General features: G+C 35.5%; 1 protein-coding gene across 1 annotated transcript in view; it reads left to right on the forward strand.

Moving 5' to 3' along the window:
- Nucleotides 1–19,268, forward strand: part of MALRD1 (MAM and LDL receptor class A domain containing 1) — a 1,127,868-nt gene that overhangs the window by 48,595 nt on the left and 1,060,005 nt on the right. Inside the window, exons 3-4 of the mRNA XM_006869907.1 lie at nucleotides 13,824–13,918; nucleotides 14,010–14,171. Coding sequence (XP_006869969.1) covers nucleotides 13,824–13,918; nucleotides 14,010–14,171 — 257 coding nt within the window. The remainder of the gene's footprint in view (nucleotides 1–13,823; nucleotides 13,919–14,009; nucleotides 14,172–19,268) is intronic.

The following is a 19,268-nucleotide window of genomic DNA, read 5'->3' on the forward strand; positions in this document are numbered from 1 at the left end:
TTTGTAAACCTTTATCTATTTACTCTTGGATCGTATGAGCAAGACTAATATCCCTAGACAGTTGATTTACATGGTGGGCAGGGCAAAAAAAGGTAACAATTCCTATTAGTGCAGTGATTCTTGACATGAGAGCAAAGACACATGGCACGTTTAAGGGCCAGGCACCGCAATTGTTCCTTGATTTTTAACAGAGATATTTTGGTACAAATTTGTCTAATTCAATATAGTGTTTGACTTCTTGACTCCTATTTCAATAAGCATTCATTGTAAATCCAAGTAAAATGAAATCCTTGACAACTTCATTATTTTCTTCATTTGTGATAAGGCTGTTCGTTGGTCCCGTTGTGAGGACTTTTGCTTTATTTACCCTGACTGGAGAGCCATACTGAAGGCTGTACTCTTTAAACTTCATCAGTGCATGCATTGTGTCCTCTTCACATTTACCAAGCTAGGTTGTGCCATGTGCTCATTGGAGGCCTTTTATGAAGCTTCCTTCAAACCCGATGATGTGTTCTTCTACATGTTTTCAATCTTCTTAAAATATTTGCTCAGCATAAAGATTGAATGTTGTTGTGTTTCTAAATGCAACTCTGCTACTCTGTATAGGGTTTCCAAGGAATGACTGGTGGGTTTTAACTGCCAATCTTGTGGTTAGCAGCCCAGGTCTTGTCTTATAGTTCCACAACAGTACTCCAGTAAGTATGGTTAAAGGAGACAACCATGACACATACCTTTCCTGATTTTAATTCATGCAATATCCTATTGTTCTCTTCTAATGACTGCCTTGTGGTCTATGTACAGATTCTGCATGAGCACAGTGAATTGCTCTGGAGCTAATTACATATGATTGAGACATGCAAATCATCCCCAAACTCTGAATGGTGATATGTCAGTCATCACTGTTGCAGGCAGACTACAAAAGCAGGGAAAGGACCATGATTGGGATATGTAAATTACTGTAGATTAAAAAACTGATTCTGGGGCTTAAACTACCCAGTTATATGGTGGTCGGAGTATGGTTCATGACCCTGTGGCTGTGATTCATGGTCACCCAGAGTCAGATGTTCACTTACACTAGATAACATTTGGCTATTTTTAGTAAATCATTAAGGACACATCCAGGCAAGTTCACTAGTTCTCTTTGCAAGCTTAAGGGCAAATTTGCCCTTCCCTGGGCTTGCCCAAAAATTGTAATCTATTTTAAAACACATTCATCCTGAGGGAAAAACTGTACCTTCTTAGGTTTTCCTGGGAGTCCTCATAACTACATAGTTGTTTTAATGATTAGAAAGAACTCAAAAGGAGTCTGAACTGATGTGAAGACTCAAAATGAAGTTTTTGGTTCCTTCCCATTGCAGACTGCAGCCTTCTACTAACCAAGTGGTTTAGAATTCAAGCTCTAATAAATTCTATCCTTTGATCCTTGAATTTATTTAATGATCATACCCAGGTTGATCACACTTAACCTGATCACACTCAACTTGGTGTGCTTTCTTCCTGTAGGGACTGGTTGATGACCCACTTTAGGTGGCTGTTCATTTTAGGACAAGCTTTTAAGACATCATATATTACCCTTTCTGATAGCCAGGTATCATCTAATATATTTCCTGTGCTTACTATAACATCCATCCAATCTTTAGTGAGCAGCTTAGGATGGTAAGTATGGAGTGTGGGGTCATGCTACAAGAACTATGTGGCCTTTGGCTAGACTATAACCTGTAAAGTGGGAGCTCAAGTCATTTCATGGAAGATACCTTGTTTAAACATAAGATTGAATTCATGGCAAGTATATTAGCTTCTTCAGAAATTTCATGAGAAGTAACCTTCACACAACATTTGATAATTATGATAATAGCAACTGCAATGAGTATCATTAATCCATTTAAGAGTATTCAAACTTAACAGCTGCTTTTCAGAAACCTTGTACAGGGTAGGTGTGAGTCAGAACCAACTCAGTGGCACTTAATAACAGCAACAACAACAACAGAATCAACACTAATGAACAAATATAAAGAGAAGTTTTTTAGTTAAAACACGTCGAAAGGTTTACCTGTACAAATGAATAAACTTAAGTGATAGAACAAAACTACTGCAAATCAACAATTTCAACAATATTTATTCACTAAGGGAAAACAGATGTGGCTGAGCAGAAGTTTGGGGCCTGAAGTTAATGCCACAGAGTTCTATAGACATTTAAGCATCTAACGTAGTGGTTATGAATCGGGCTGCGAACCTTAAGATCTGCAGTTTGAAACTACCAGCAGTTCCACAGGAGAAAGATGAGGTGTTCTGCTCCTGTAAAGATTTACAGCCTCAGAAACCCTGTGCAGAGTCACTGTGAGTCTCCACGGTACTTAACAACCACAACAGGGGGAAACTATTAGTCTATAGAACTTATAGGCATGTAAGACCAAAACAACGAATATGGAAACAGATAGCAAGTATACCAGTAATCTGCATGGAAAATTCTTACAAGCCAATAAACACAAGTTGCCATGCAAAATAACCTTTAAAGCAATAAAGATCTAAACAAAGTCCAATGACTTCAAAGAAAGTCCATGAACTTGGGAAGGCTGTCATATATGCTTCTGCTTGCTAGAGTATTTCAGCAGCAAGTACAAACAAATGCTTTAATTCCTTTAATCTGTTGCAAAAATATCTACGATTTACCACCTTCCAGTTAAGCTCATATGAATTAGTGAGGAGACCCTGGTTTAGTCTATCTCAGTGGGATTTTGCTGAGTCCTTTTAACTGATCTCTCCTCCAATATACATAATGTTTGGGGGGGAAATCAGGCAGATCTTTAGATCTAAAGTCTCTCTCACCAATGAAAAATATGGCATTTTTGTAAGACAGTCTTAAGTCTAGTTAGCCTAAGGTATGATACTTTCCTGAAATACCAAAAGCAGATGAAAACAAAAAAATTCAATTAAGGGTTATACAATATGAAACAAATTTTTGAAAGATAATATAGAGTGGACCCCTCCTGTTGGAGGTCTGTTTAAGATACTCTAAATGTTCCTCTAAAGGGAAACAGTATTTCTCTTGTTTTACCTATCAGTAGTCATGAATCAGAAACAGAATGGAACTTGAGACAAAACAGAGTCCAAGTTAAGCCTTGTGCTAGCCATTTAAGTAGACCAAGTGTTCTCAGGAGTCCTAGTATGGTGGTGTAGGATTAGCACGGGACTGCTAATCACAAGGTTGGTGATTCAAACCCACCAGTCACTCCTTGGAAACCCTATACAGGGTTGCTATGAGTTTCAACCAAATCAACAGCCCTTAATAGCAACAAGTATTCTAAGGTGGGGCATGCCCTCACATATTTTTCCTTCTCTAATCATGACTTTCCAAAAAATTATTTGATCAGTCAGTCTAAGATTATCTTCTTGGATAACCTGTGAGTGATTTTAAACTAGAGAAACTATGACTTCAAGATCTTTTTACCAAGAAAATAAGTCCCATGAGGTGTTTGTTTATACAGAAGCAGTGCGTTAGCAACAACTACATTCTGCAAAACTATGGATTGGATTTTAGTATAAACATAACATTTATTCATTAAGACACCAAAGTGTTCCTTTGGAAACAGCAGGAAATCTTACTGCAATTATACTTTGTAAATTCATGGCTTAAACTTCAGATACTTCTCTAGTTGTGGTATTTATACCTGTGTTAAGCTTAAAAAGAAAAACTTTTGAGAGTCATAGTATTTAAAGTTTGTTTATATCCTGTAAAGTAAAAATCAGCTATTTCAGTAACTAATAGCACTATTTGTTATTGTTGTTAGGTGCCATCAAGTTCTGACTGATAGCAACTCTATGCCCAACAGAATGAAACACTACCTCATCCTGCACGTCTCACAATTGTTATGTGAGTCCATTGCTGCTCCTCCTGTGTCAGCCCATCTCATCTCATTTATTTGTCAGAAATCAAATCTTTTAGTACTTTGCTTAAAAAACAGAAAGTTATCTTTTGTGAATTTCCCTGCTCTTTCATATTATCAGAAACTTATCCTAAGTCACCAAGAAATAAAAATGAATTCTCATATTTTAACTGAAAATCTTAAAGATAAAAAACTCACTTTTTCAAAACCATGCAGATAGGTCTGAGCCAAGAACCTACCCTTTTGGCAGCTTATACAAATAATGAAATAACTCATCAAAGAAAAGGTTTTCATAATGATAAGAAATCTAATCCTTTGTTTTATATGTTTTTGAACATTATGGCCCTTAACAATTTTAAATTGAACTATTAAATTTTAGCCAGGCAGATAATACTTTGACTAAATCAAGTAAGTTCCTTTTAATAAATCTTTCAAACATTGTCCCTGCTGCATATCACTTAAAGTTGCTGGGAGTGTGCTGTGGAGTCAGTTCTGACTTACAGTGACCCTGTATAGCGTTTCTCTTGTAGTGTAGTAGTTACAAATTGGGCTGTGAACCTTAGGTCAGCAGTTGGAAACTACCAGCCGCTCCGTGGGAGAAAGATGAGGCTTTCTGCTCCTATAAAGACTTACAGCCTCGGAAACCCTGTTACAGGGTCGCTATGGGTCGGAACTGACTCGACAGCACTTAGCAACAACAACAAATAGGGTTTCTCAGGCTGTAAATCAGAAAGCCTCATCATTCTCCTGCAGAACATCTGGTAGTTTCAAACTTCTGATCTTGAGGTTAGCAGCCTAACCACTATGCTATCAGAGCTCCTTATCTCTTGTAATATAACCTCTTAAATAGCAAAAATGAACACTCTTAGTAGCAAACTAGAAAATATTCTTTTTCTAGAAAGCAGAATTATATGAACTTTACATTATAACAAATATGTACTAACTCATTTAATACCAAAAAATTATAGAAAGAGGTTGACATTATCTATATACCATAAAACATGATTAATGTTAAAATATAAACCCTTATCCAATGTCCTGGTAGGGGGAAAATCCAGGTTCACTTGTGAAGAATGTTAAAAATTAGGTTGAAACTTTCAATTTTCAGGTTCAAATGAAATTTATAGCAGGGAGTTGATGTTTTGAGATTCTAATCTACCGTTTAGAGAATTTTATAAATATCCACATTAATTTTTCTAGAATTATTTTAGTGAGACTATGCCAAGCAGATAGGTATAAGTAAGTGGCAGAACCACAGTGATTGTCAATATATCAGACAAAAACTCATAAGGGAACACTGCATTTTTTCTCAAATATGACTTTTCCCAATTTCTGAGAAGTTTTGAGTTTGTGTCCGAAGTTTTTGTGGCTTTAAGAGCTCCAAATTAGAAAAACTCAAAAACTTCAAGAACAGTAATTTGCTCAGGAATAATCTCATGCTGTTCTCACTAGCAGAGTAAAACAAAACTCTTGCCAAAAAAATGAACCAGAATTCCACAGTATTGTCACCAGTGAGGGCAAAACAAGAGACTTGTAAGAGACAGGAAAAGAAAGAAGAGGTGGCAAACAACAATGTATTAGGCCATAGTTCAGTATTTGCAATTTCTATAGAAATGTATAAATCTGCAGATAAATCCAAATACTCCTATAGATGCTAAAACACAATCTTGAGACAGTTGCAAGAGCTGCATTCTAGAATCAAATTTCAGTTTTTTATAAGACAAATTGTTACTTTTCCCCTGGATCCTTCAAGCAATTATCAAAGACAATCTTACCTATATTTGGAGATAACAATGGTTGGGAAACAGACAGAAAGAAAGTGTGACGAGTTCTCAGATGAAAAATGAAACACACAAGAAGACTTAAGGAGGGTTCAGAGACCCACAATAAAGTGGAGGGCTCAGAATTCAAGAGCACTTATCTCACGAGATCTTCAGCACCCATAGAAAATGATAGGGTACAAGAAACTCTGACACTTTTTCCAGTCTTCAGCCTTCAGGGATCCCAATGATAAAGATTGTTTTGGAGTCCATCCTCATCACTATCTTGTGCTAAAGTAAAAAAGGCATTACCTTCAAACATATTCTATGTTGTTGCAGATAAGTGCTGTTGAGTGAATTCTAACTCATATCGACCTTATATAGGGTTTCTGAGGAGCTGCTAGTGAGTTTGAACCACCGACCTTTCAATTCAAAATGACCTTGTGGTCTAGTGCTTATCCTACAGAGCAACACCAGGACTCTATATTCTATAAAGATGCTTATATTAAGCCTTAGACAGGACAAAGATAATACAAAATCACATTAACCTGGATGAGAGAAACATCAGCATTAGGTCGAATGGAGTCCCCAGTTTTTAAAATCAATTCTTCAATCTCTGCTTTTTTATTGATAGAATGATTTAATCCTTTTATATGCAAATACAATAGATTAAATTTTTAAGGTAGAATTTGTATCTCTCATTTTACTTTTTGTTACCTGTATATATATGTCATGTGTTTTTGTTCCTCTGTTCATCCATTACTCCAATATTTGTGTGAAATATTTTCTACTATACCATATTAACATTATATCATTTATACCACATGCTAAAATTGTTTTCTTTGTAGTTGCTCTTAGAGATAACCTTTAATATCTTTATTCAAGTCACTATGCACCAAACCTATGGAAATGAGTTCGGTATTTTTGTTTGCTTGTTTCGTGAAAATTAATTTATATAGTAAATTCAGTAGCATTAACATTAAAGTAATTATATATTTAAAAATATATGTATACTTGTTTTTGAAGCCAGATAGGAGAAAAATATTTAAAAATAAAAATATATTTATGGTTTATGTATATTTATGTCCAGTTAGTTTTGTCATCTCTTTACTTCCTCATGTAGATTCAATTTACTGTGTAGTATTTTTTCATTTCATCATAAATAATGACTCTGGTATAGTGCTCTAGGATAAACACTGGACTGCACACTACAAGGTTGGTGATCCAAACATCAGTTGCTTCTAGGAAACCCATTACAGAGTTTCTGTGACTCAGAAACAACTCAATGACACTTAGCCACAACAACAAACTTCCCTTAGTATTTCTTGTAGAACAGGTCTGTTAACAAATTCTTACTTTTGTTTGTTTTGGAAACTCTTAATATCTGCTTTGTTTATAAAAGTTAATTTTGCCTGAAACAGAATTTTACACTTCAGTTCGTTTGGTTTCAGTATTTTGAATATGTCATCCCACTGCTTCCTTGCCTCCATTGTTTCTGCTGAGAAATCAGGTGTCAATCTTACTGGAATCTTTTTCTGTAATGAGAAACTTCACTCTACTGCTTTCAAGACTGTCTATTTGACTTTGCTTTGTTACCAATTTCATAATATATATGTATATATATTATACTGCATCTCATGTAAATTAGACTGACTTCCTATCCAGAGTTCAGTAAACTTCTTGAAAGAGTAGATTCATATTTTTAATTAATTTTCACAAGTGTTTAGGTACTAGTTCTTCAAATATTCTTTATGTTCCTTTTATCTCTCCTTCTTCTGAGGTTGCCATTATACATATGTTGATCTTAATGATGTCTTACAGGTTTCTGAGGTCCTGATAATATTTCTTCATTCTTGTTTTCTTTCTGTGACTCATATTGTTTATGTTGTTACATGCTGTTGAATCAGTTCTGACTCACAGTGACATTGTATAGAGTTTCCAAGAAGTAGCTGGTTATTTCGGACCTCCAACTTTGTGGTTAGCAGTCCAACACTTATTCTACAGCACCTTAAACTGTTGCTGTTAAGTACCATCTGACACATAGTGACCTAGTATAGGGTTTCCAGGGAGCAGCTGGTGTTCTTGAACCACTGACCTTGCAGTTCAAATGACTTTGCAATCTGACACATTAACCTACAGTGCCACACCAGGACGCCTCACACAAATTTGTAGTTGTTTTTAGGTGCTATCAAGTCAGTGCCGACTCATAGGGACCTTATGCACAGCATAACAAAACACTGCCCGATCCTGGGCCAACCTCACTCTCATTGCCATGCTTGATCCCATTGATGTTGCCACTTTGCCAATCCATCTCTCTGGGGGTCTTCCTCTTTTTCTCTTACCTCTCACCCTACCAAACATGATATCCTTCTCCAGCGACTGATTCCTCCTGACAACATGTCTGAAGCATGAGAGGTGAAGTTTGGCCATCTTGGCCTCAAGGAGAACTCTAGCTGCACTTCTTCCAACACAGATCTGTTGGGTGTTTTGGCAGCCCATGGCACTTTCAGTATTATCTCCCAACACCATAACTCAAAGGCATCAATTCTTCTACAGTATTCCTTACACACTGTCCAACTTTCACATGCATATGAGGTTATTAAAATACTATGGCTTGGTTCAGGCGTACCTTGGTCTTCAAGCTGACATCTTTGCTCTTCAACATTTTAAAAAGGTCTTGTGCAGCAAATTTGCCTAATGCAATACATCCTTTGGTTTCTTGACTGCTGCTTCCATGAGTGTTGATAGTTGATCCAAAAAGAATGAAGTCCTTGACAGCTTCAATTTTTTTCTCTGTTGATAAGAATGTTGTTTATTGATCCAGTGGTGAGGATTTTTGTTTTCTTTACATTGAGATGTAATCCATACTGAAGGCTGTGCTCTTTGATCTTCATCAGGAAATGTTTTAAGTCCTCTTCACTATCAGTAAGCAAGGTTGTATCATCTGCATTTGCAGGTTATTAATGAGTCTTCCTCCAATCCTGATGCCACGTTTTCCTTCATAGAACCCAGCGAAAATTATTGGACAATCTCTTTGATATTCCATGTGAGTAAATTTTTACTAAATAGCTTTAGGCATACATTGACAGAGAACTTCTAGGAGTTCAAGCCAGATTCAGAAGAGGCCGAAGAATGAGAGATATCATTGCTGATGTCCAGTGGATCTTGGATGAAAGCAGAGAATATCAGAAAGATGCTTACCTGTGCTTTATGGACTATGCAAAGACTTGATTGTGTGGATCATGACAAGCTATGGACAACATTGCGAAATATGAATATTCCGGAACACTTAATTGTACTCATGAGGAATGTGTACATGGACCAATAAAAAGCATTCTTATCAATGGAGAAAAGATTGAAGTTGTCAAGGACTTCATTCTTCTTGGATCAACTATCAACACTTATGGAAGCAACCGTCAAGAAATCAAAGGATGTATTGCATTAGGCAAATTTGCTGCACAAGACCTTTTTAAAGTGTTGAAGAGCAAAGATATCAGCTTGAGTACTAAGGTGTGTCTGACCCAAACCATGGTATTTTCAATAACCTCATATGCATATGAAAGCTGGACAACGAATAAGGAAGACCATAGAAGAATTGATGCATTTGAATTATGGTATTGGAAGAGAATATTGAAAGTGCCACGGGCTGACAAAAGAACCAATATATCCCTTTTGGAGGAAATGCAGCCAGAGTATTCTTTGGAGGCCAAGATGGCCAACCTTCATCTCTCATACTTTGGACATATTGTCAGGTGGGATCAGTCATTGGAGAAGGATATGATAGTTGGTAAGGTGGAGGGTCAGAGCAAAAGAGGAAGACCCCCCAATGAGATAGATTGGCCAAGTGGCAGCATCAATGGACTCAAGCATGGCAACAGTAGTGAGGTTGGCCCAGGATCGGGCAGTGTTTTGTTCTGTTGTGCGTAAGGATGCTATGGGTTGCTACCGACTCGATGGCATCTAACAACAACAACGTTTTAGAATTGATTTGATGGCACTTAACAACAACAACAATATATGCATGTGTATTTAAACAAACTCACGTATATGTGTATACAAGAAAGCTTCAAAAATTTCACGGAAAGGTCCATCATATCTCTCCACCACCCCCCCCCCCCCCGCTATCTTTTAATTCCATGTTTCCATGTACTGTTTGAAGCCTTTTTATATATGTATATTGAAACTTGGACATTTTAAACAATGTAATGTGACAACGTTGGGAACCTTTTTCCTCTCAACCCAGAATTTACTATGTTTTTGTTTGTTTATTTGTTTGCTTTCTGCTTGTTTTATTTAGTTACTTTTCTGAAGTGATTCTGTAAGGTCTTTTTTACCTTTGTTACATAGCAAATGATTCTTCTTCTGTTTCACTGACACAGCTCCTTCCAGTGACTTCTGGGTTGTTCCAGGAATATGTGCTTTTGTTTATCAGAATTATTATGGAACTGGAAAGTGCCCTATGGGAGAACGGTAATCTAGAACACAACAGAAATCATTGGTGCTACTGAGATTTAGCCATTTTTCTTCATAAATTGCTAAAACCTTTGCATAATTTCTAGAGTTCTGAGAAAGCCGATACAATTATCACCTGTTCTTTTTTTTCTTTCTTTCTTTCCTTTTTATGGAAGAGGAAAATTTTGAAGGTCTTTATGTAGCCATTTATGGAGTCATATGATTTATTGTATATTTTTTGCTCTCATAAAATGATCCTCCCAGCATTGTGCAACTAAAGCAAGATATAAATTGACATGGCAGAATTATTTGCAAGTTAACTAGTAATTAACTGGTGTGGTGCTGTAGGATAAACACTGAACCAAAAGTTGGTTTGAATCTCAAAGGTCAGTGGTTCCAATTAACCAGCCACTCCATGGAAATCCTATCAGTGTTGCTATGGGTCAGAACCAACTCAAGGACACTAAACAACAATGAGTCAGAACTAATTCAATGGCATGTAACAACAACAGTAATTAAGATGCATTGCTATTTGAGATTGTCATTTAAGAAGTAAAGTTCTGGAAAATAGATTTGGTTGTGTTGCCCTTGTTAGCTTAATGAATGTCTTTGAGACAAAAGTTATGGTTCAGAGGAAACAATTTAATCAATAGACAGACATTACCAACTTGAAAGGATTTGTATTTAAGACTCTCCACTCCTCTTTTTGATCTGAATTGAGTTATATTTCTGTCACAAATGAACACATTTTTCTCTTTAAAAGTTTTGACATTTTAACATTTGCTTCGGGCTTTAGACCATGTTGTAATGATCCATTCCCATGTATCCAGTGCTACAGTCTGATTGATTTTTTTTTTTTTTTAATGCCCTTGAAACTGATATGCCTCACTACTAAACTCTCCTTTTTTTGAGTTCCTTTGAGCCATTTGGTTACTCTGTACCATTCAGTAGGATTTATGTTTCTTTTTCTCATATTCAGCTCCATAAATCACATATAGCTTGGGAAATGGAAAAACTATGAGACTGGCTATCCAAGTTGTAGAAAGTGAGGTTGAAAATTCTACCTTTTCTCTTGTAGAGATGTAGGATGGTGAAATTCACTGCCAGATTTAGTAGAAGTAGGCCTTGAAATTTGATTCATGGTTTTTGTTCTTTCATATCTATGTATTTCCCTTTTTGTCATTAAACTTGGTTTATTTTGGGTTTTTACTCCAGCACTTACCTAAAAACCCTCTCATATTTAAGATTCTAAATAAAAGCATACTGTGTGTTCTTATTTTGAATTCCAAATCAATACTTTATAACAAGATTAACTTAAAGATCTCTTTTTTATTTGCTTTTATAGATGCAGTCATAGAATGAGAATTTATGAATTATTTAAATAAACTTGAATAAGTATGGTAGAGATTAATAAGAGACATATGATGTTGTATATATGTACATGTGTGTCTGTGTGGTCATGCATGTTCATCTTTATTGTATATTACTAGGCTGTTTCAGGAGTAAGAGGAAAGAATATTGAATATATATTTTTGTTATTAGTTCATAATTTGCTTCTCAATGGTTAGAAACTGAGTTAGTCCAAACTAATTTACTTTACTAAAGCCAATGCCAAAAGATTTCAGGCTGCTTCTGAATTTTAAACTTCTTTCTACTCTAACCTCAAGATTAATTTTTATTTAACTTTTGAAAAATTATAGAATAATTTATTGTGCTGTAACATGGTTTATACATGTAAAATACTCTGCTTAAATATTAAAACATTGTTTGTATGTACAAAGATAAATATTATTATAAATGCTATTTTATTTAATACCTGAATTTGTCAAGTCTGATTTTTAAGTCCAAAGTTTTTAATATGTATGATTAATTAAAATAATTTTATTGATGAATAAAAATATTTTTTCTGTACATGTCAGGGATACTTTTTATTAGTTGAATATTTGAAAACAATAATTAAAGGCCTGTTGAATGTTGTTACCATTTGTATTGCCAATCATATTATTTAAAATTTAATATATCCATATGGTGTATTATGCTTATTAGATTATGCACTGCTTAACATGCTTTACTGCTAGACTGTGAAGCAATAGAAAACTAATGATAGTCCACTTGTATCATCATGATACCAACTTTTCATCCAAATTATGTTTATGTAATAATTCTAGAGAGTTCCTTCCCAGAATAATTTGTTATTACAGTGATTTCGGTTTTGTCTCTACTAATAATAAACAGATACTAACTTTGCTATTTTCTGTTTAATTAGGGTGCAATTTTGGAACAGGAATAGGGAAGAAGAAGTTTCTTAGATTTCATAATCTTATTACTGATTCTTTCAATGTTGTGAAAATTTCATTTGATTTCCAATTTAGCTTTAAAATGCTACGGACTCACTCAGGTAGATACATTATCATAATCATCATCAGCATAATTTTTTCCATTTCTTTTTACAAACAGCAACAATTCAATCAAAGTTGCTCAAAATAATGGTTCTTAGATTGTACACTCTAACCCTTGGAAAGCATTGGAAGAAATCTGTGAAAGCCCTGGGAATGTTATACATTTATTTCAAAGGCTTCTAAGCAGTGAAAATCTGCTATCGTATTCTCTACTTGAGCAGGCAGGAAAGCATTGGCGCTCAGAGTTGTTTCACATAATCCTGGGACTATTTGGCCTGATTCACTAAACTTTTTCTGAATAAACCCGAAGCAAACTATTGTCTCCTTTGAATTCTTCGTTGAGTCACTTATTTTGGTAGGCAATCCACAGTATAATGTTATTTTCTGAATATTAGTTTCGCAGGATTGTAATTTTTAGCATTGTTAGCTGCCATTGACGTTGTCCCTTATTGATGGTGTTCCTCGCACAGTGGTTTGGATGATTGTGATTCAATAGAGCTGCCATTGGCTGAGTTTTGAAATTCATCACCAGGACTATTTTCCTAATATGTGTTAGTCTGGAAACTTCTGTTCATAATCACAACGGTTACAAATAGTAAACTGGATTGTGGAATGTAGCCCATGGTATGTTGCTGTTCTGACTCAGAGAGATATTAGACAGCATAGAACTGCTCCATTGGATTTCCTAGACTGTAATCCTCGTGTGGGAAAGTGTACTGGACCTTGAGGTTGGCAGTTCAAACTTGCCAGCCATTCCTTGGAAACCCTATACAGGGTTGCTATGAGTTGGAGCCAATACCATGACTCTCAACACCACCACCACCAACAATATTTATGGAAGCACAACTCCAGGACTTGCCTCCTACAAATGACTGGTTGTTTTCAGTTGCTGATATTTTTGGTAACAGTTGAGTGCTTAACTATCGTGCCACCCAGGCTCATTTTACATGATATCGGGATTATGGTGTTGTTGTTACGTGCCGTCGGGTCAGCTCTGACCTATAGCGACCCTGTATAGGGTTATGAAGGGGCAACTGATGAGCTTGAATTGCCAACCTTCCAGTTCCAGCTGATTTTGTAGTCCAGCGCATTAACCCCCAGAGCCATACCTGAACAACACAGGGATTATAATCCCAACTAATTACTTCACTGGGGAAAATAATGAAGTAAGTATATCAGACCATTTGCAAAAGCATTTGGAAAAAAGGAAAAAAAAAAAAAAAGCATTCGGATGGTTTTTAATAAAAATATATTGATGTAAAAATGTCTTTTAACACTTTTGCCAGCAATTCCACTGAATCTAACATGCTGACTGTTATTTTTAACAGCCCATTTCCTCTCATTGGTCTCCAAATTGGATTCTACTTCCTCAAACTTAAGAAGCAGAATTTTTCTTCCAACACAAAACCAAAATGCTTGTCAGGTATTTTAAAACACAATTTTAAAAAAATATATTTCACATTTTGGAAAATTTTTTATTATAATTATTTGAACGTTAATTGTTGTCTTCACAGATTAGATTTTATTACTTCGTTAGCCAAGTGAGTGGACAATTAATAGTTGGCCTTCAAACTGCCTCTGATAGTTCTATTCAGCCTTTGTGGCAAAATACAGCTGGGCTCAAAGATGAGTGGGAGAGAAAGGTTATCAAAATCCACAGCTCACAGAAATTTCAGGTAAGTGTATGTAATTCTCCTGGTTTGGTGCTGAACAACAAGGTTGATTTGTATGGAAAGACCAGTGGTTAAAACCTACCAACCACTCCTCAGAAACCCTATACTGGGTCACTATGAGTAGAAATTGAATTGATTGCCCTGAACAACAGCAGCATGCTTCTGAAACAAAATGGTAAAGATGCAGATTTTCACTACATAGTAAATTAATAATGGAGTGACTACCCATTCTGGAGGCATGGTAATGTAATGAGTTATGTATGAGTTATGCTACTAACCACAAGGTCAGAAATTCAAATCCACCAACTGTTTCATGATTTACAGCCTCAGAAACTCTATACAGGTCGCTGTACATCAGAACCGATTTAATGGCACAAAACCACCAACCACCCATTCCAGTTTCCTGAGAATACAGGAGTTTAGCATAATGCAAGAATGTCAAGCGATAAACTGACAACCCCTAACAAATCAGTATGGTTGGTAATCCTAAGAAACGCTTAAAAATAGATTTTGAAAAGAGAAAATGATTTTGAATTTTTATGTATCTAAAGTTGATGTACTTTAAGGTAAATTGATGTTCTTATAATATTTGATGATTCAACATTTGCTATTTGTAAATTATTGAGTATTAGTGAGCAAAGCCTTTTTCATTATCTTTGTGCCAAGGAGGATTCAAAAATGGGTAATAAATAATGCTACAGAGTTTATAATATCATAAATACTAAGGAGTAGTATATAAACCCTCTAATTGTTTCTTTAATTTCTGGAGCCTTTCCATTTTCCTTCCTGTTATTCTCATTGTTTTATCAGCCTCTTTCTTTCTTTCTTTCTTTTTTTTTTTTTTTTTATTTCCAAGAATAATTTTCCTTCTAGACTTTTCTCAGGCTTTTTATAGAAGAAATAAATGTTAGAAATGGGGAAAGAGGCAGTTTGATACAAATACTAATCTCAGATACTAATGAATTAGAATAATTGCATTGTTTATTCTATGGCTTAACCCAAAGTATTCAATATAATATTTTCAAAAATAATTTACAGCATTAAAACCAGTGCAAGTCTATAAAAGACTAAGTTATTTATTCAGACTAATAAAATGTAAGCTTGGTGGAAATTATCATCTAATGATTATTATAAGAGTTCTGAGGAAAGTATTGCCTATTTTAAAATTTGGGACAGGCAGGCAGAATTTTGCTATTAAAAGCATGATATTAAAGCATTTTACTCTTAATGAATTTATTTCCTGAGATGTCTCTGTGCACCAATTTAGTCTGAGTATGTTTCTTTAATTCATCTATTAGTAGAATGATATGATAGTGCATTTTATAAATTTGATATAGATTAAAAAACTATCTGAAATGTGATGAATTTAGCACTTGCTTATATATAGGAAATGAGCTGGACTGGATTTTAACTTCAGTTATTTTGATTAGCTAGAAGGAAAGAGATGAGAGAATGAGCAGGAACAATTACACAAGCTGAATGATAAGCTATAGGAATGACATTTTCTTAATTGATGTGTTATGAAATGATGATTTGAAATTTCAAGCCTTTGGTAAACTAAGTGGGGATCCAAAGAAAGATAAAGAACATCAATTGGGAGGTGGCTTAGTGATACTTCATTGACTGTAGAGCAATTCTATGATTGGAACTGCAACTCTGTAATTTGCGGTTTTACCCTCTATTGATGCCATGTATCAGAATTGGGGGCCATAAGCTATCGGGAACTTAAGATTGTTAAAGTTTTAGCAGGCTATTGAAATCTTGCTATGAATGATTGGACTGCTAACTACAAGGTTGGCAGTTCAAATACACCAGCCACTCCCCAGAAACTCTATGTTGTTGTTGTTAAATGCTGTTGAGTCTGTCCCAATTCATAGTGACCACGTATAGGGTTTCCAAGGAGCAGCTGGTAGGTTTGCACTGCCAACCTTGTAGTTTGAAGTCCAGTGCTGACCTTACAGTGCCACATCAGGAGTCCTACAGCCCCTGTACAGGATTGCTATGAGTCGGAATTGATTCAGAGGCACTTAACAACAATAACACGAATGATTGACTTAGTTATTTAATAAAGACTTATTTGGAGTAATTGGGATGCACAGGGACAATTCAGAGATAGTTCCCAGGGCCACAAAGAAATTCTTTTGGCAGGTGTGGGAAGAAGATACTCTTTGTTTCTGGTCCCTGCAGAAGCAGTGATAATGCATCTATTGTGCTATCATTGTTAAAATGTTATTAAATAGTTTCTAGTTTATCTTTTATAGTTCTTCTTTTTGCTGCTGTGTGTCTCCCTGTTTTTTTCTCTCTACAACAATAAAGGCAACAAAACAGAACCAAGATTGCTTTCAAGGAATCTGTGTCACGGTGACTAGATCCTAAGATATACTTGCTGAAATCTGTTTTCTTCCCATCCTTGTACAAATATTTTAATGACTGAGATGGGGATCTTATACACACACACACACACACACACATATATACAGTTACATTATTTACAAATATTTTAAAACTTTAATCCAGAGCCTATGTTAAATGCATCTTTAAAATATCTTTCTCAAGTTTTGTGTTTTCTTATAGCTAACTGTCCACAATTTTAGTTCAAGGTCTCTACCCATAGCACAGCAGAGAGTTGAATATTAGACAGAGTTGCAACATCTTAGATCCTTATTCCTTTAAAAATGACTTGTTCGTTTTCCTCAGGTACCCATTCCCAAATGACAAATCAAAGAGACTGATGATTCAATGCATGCAGTAGCTAAATAGAAAACTTAAAGCTCCGGAATAGGCCATCTCCAGAACAATTCAGTTGTAGGTGAGGCAGCAAGGTTATTCACTTGAGTACTTTAAAATGCAGAAGTGGCTTCAACCACAACAGAGGCATGTGCAGTATATTAATTTGTCTCCCAAAATGTTTTACTGCTGATAGGAAAACAGTGCTTCTATCCCAAAGGCTTTGTAAAAATTAGGAGACCGTATGACTCTCTTGGGATGCTTCAGCCACAGCAATCTTAAAGATTGCAGGTATGCTTTAATTCTGTCCTGTCAGCAAGTGGCCATATGTGCATATGCTTTTGATTAGCTGGGCCACAGGGATGTGCTGTGCTTGTGTTATGGTCCACCACCATCTATCGCCTGCTTCCCGAAAAGCTTTCTGAAAAGCTTATTTGAGGGAATTCTACATTCACAGTCTTCAGACAATATCTGCTGCCACATCAGTTTAGAAGCCTCTAAGGCTTCTTCAGTTTTTCTGCAATTTTCCCTTCATGCCAAATTCTGATGGTTTGAAACTAGTCAGACTTTCTTTAGAAATATCGAAAGAAGAGATTTCAGTCCCAGCTGGTCCCCTGGACCTAGCTTTCACCTTGGAGATTTAGTACCTTCATCTACAAAGTATGAAGTCCATCCCTTAATAAAAATGAAGCATGTCAATTTCTGAAGGAATACAGCTATGTAACAGAGAATGGTGATAAACCATTTTACAGTCAACAGAGATGGTTGTGTTTCAGAAAGTTTCTGAAGATGCTAATGAATCCTAACAACTAGCCTTTACTAATGGAGTTCTGGTATAACACTGTAGGATAAGCACTGGACCACAAGGCCATTTGAAATGAAAGGTGGATGGTTCAAACTCACCACTTGCTCCTTTGTAACCCTATACAGGGTTGCTTTGATTCAAAACAAACTTGATGGCACTTAACAACAACAAGCCTTTGTTGAACACTTAATATGTGAAGAGCGCTGTGTTCAATCCATTTTTACCTTATCTTGATTCCTCAAGACAATTATCTGAGGACGAATTATAATTTACCCCATTGTTCAGTGAAGGCTGTGGGTTTTAGAGAGTTGAATAATGTTTCGAAGTCACATACCACTTTAGTACCTAGGGTAGTTTGGTTTCCACTATCAACCACTTAATCATAGAGCCATTTTCTTTTTATCACATTGAAAAAGTTATATGCAACATGGGAGAGAAATAAAAACCTCCACATTTGGTCTAATTTGTTGCCTGGGGCTCATTAAATACTCTTTTGTCTGTTGTGTTGGCTGAGAGAACAATGTTAGGGTTTGCATTTTGCTCATTAACTGCAATCACATTTTTCCAAATTACAGGCATAAACAATGTTATTGTTGCTCTAAAATGTTCAAGGGGAAAAAAAAGTTCAAGAAGACAAAGAATAAAGCAGGACAAACAAACTGCAGAAAATTAATCCCAAATTTAATTGAAACTACCCTTTTCCATTATTCTCTGAAAGGGTGTTCATATATTGATTTTATAGATTTTATTATGGGTAGGAATGAAAGAATACTATTTTCATAAAAGCATCACTGATTTTCAAGTTGAATGTTTACATTATTAAGCTAAATGAGCAATTGGTGTCGGAGTTTTTAAAAGATATATTTATGCATTTTTAATACGGTATTTTCTTTTTGTAATTGTTTTAATATTCCATTTAGAAATTACAGAGAGTTCTCAGTAGATGCTTTTTCAGAAATAATATGCTTTATTAATATGGGCAAAAGATAATTGTTTATAAAATAAGTGTTACTTTAACAAACTTTATGTTGACTCTTTTTCAAAATCATAATATGAGGTATTCTTACCTTTTAATTCAGAAGCAATTACTATCAACAACATCATGGGGAAAACATTTACTGTCATCTTTTTGTTTCAAGGTGTTTGCTTAGTGGATAATAATAAATATATACTACCAAATGGTATAGCTTCCCTAATCTTTTCAGTGCTGCCGTTGTTACTATAGAGTAATCCAACTGATTTCTGTATGTTGATCTTATACCCCACCACTTTGTTGAATCTTCCAATGAAGTCTAGTAGCTTTTTGCCGAGTCTTGGGGGTTTTCTATGTATAGGATTGTATCATCTGCAAATAGAGAGAGATTTTCTGTTTTCTTTTTTTTTTTGCTAGTTTGGATACCTTTCATTTTCCTGTCTTGCCGTATAGCTCTGGCTAAGACTTCCAGCACAATATTGAATAGGAGTGGTGACAAAGGGCATCCTTGTCTGATTCCTGTTCGCAGAGGGAAGGCTTTCACATTCTCTCCATTGAGAGTAATGTAGGCTGTTGGTTTTGTATATATGCTCTT

The sequence above is a fragment of the Chrysochloris asiatica genome, unplaced genomic scaffold (genome assembly GCF_000296735.1).
Source record: "Chrysochloris asiatica unplaced genomic scaffold, ChrAsi1.0 scaffold00137, whole genome shotgun sequence".
Lineage (NCBI taxonomy): Eukaryota > Metazoa > Chordata > Mammalia > Afrosoricida > Chrysochloridae > Chrysochloris > Chrysochloris asiatica.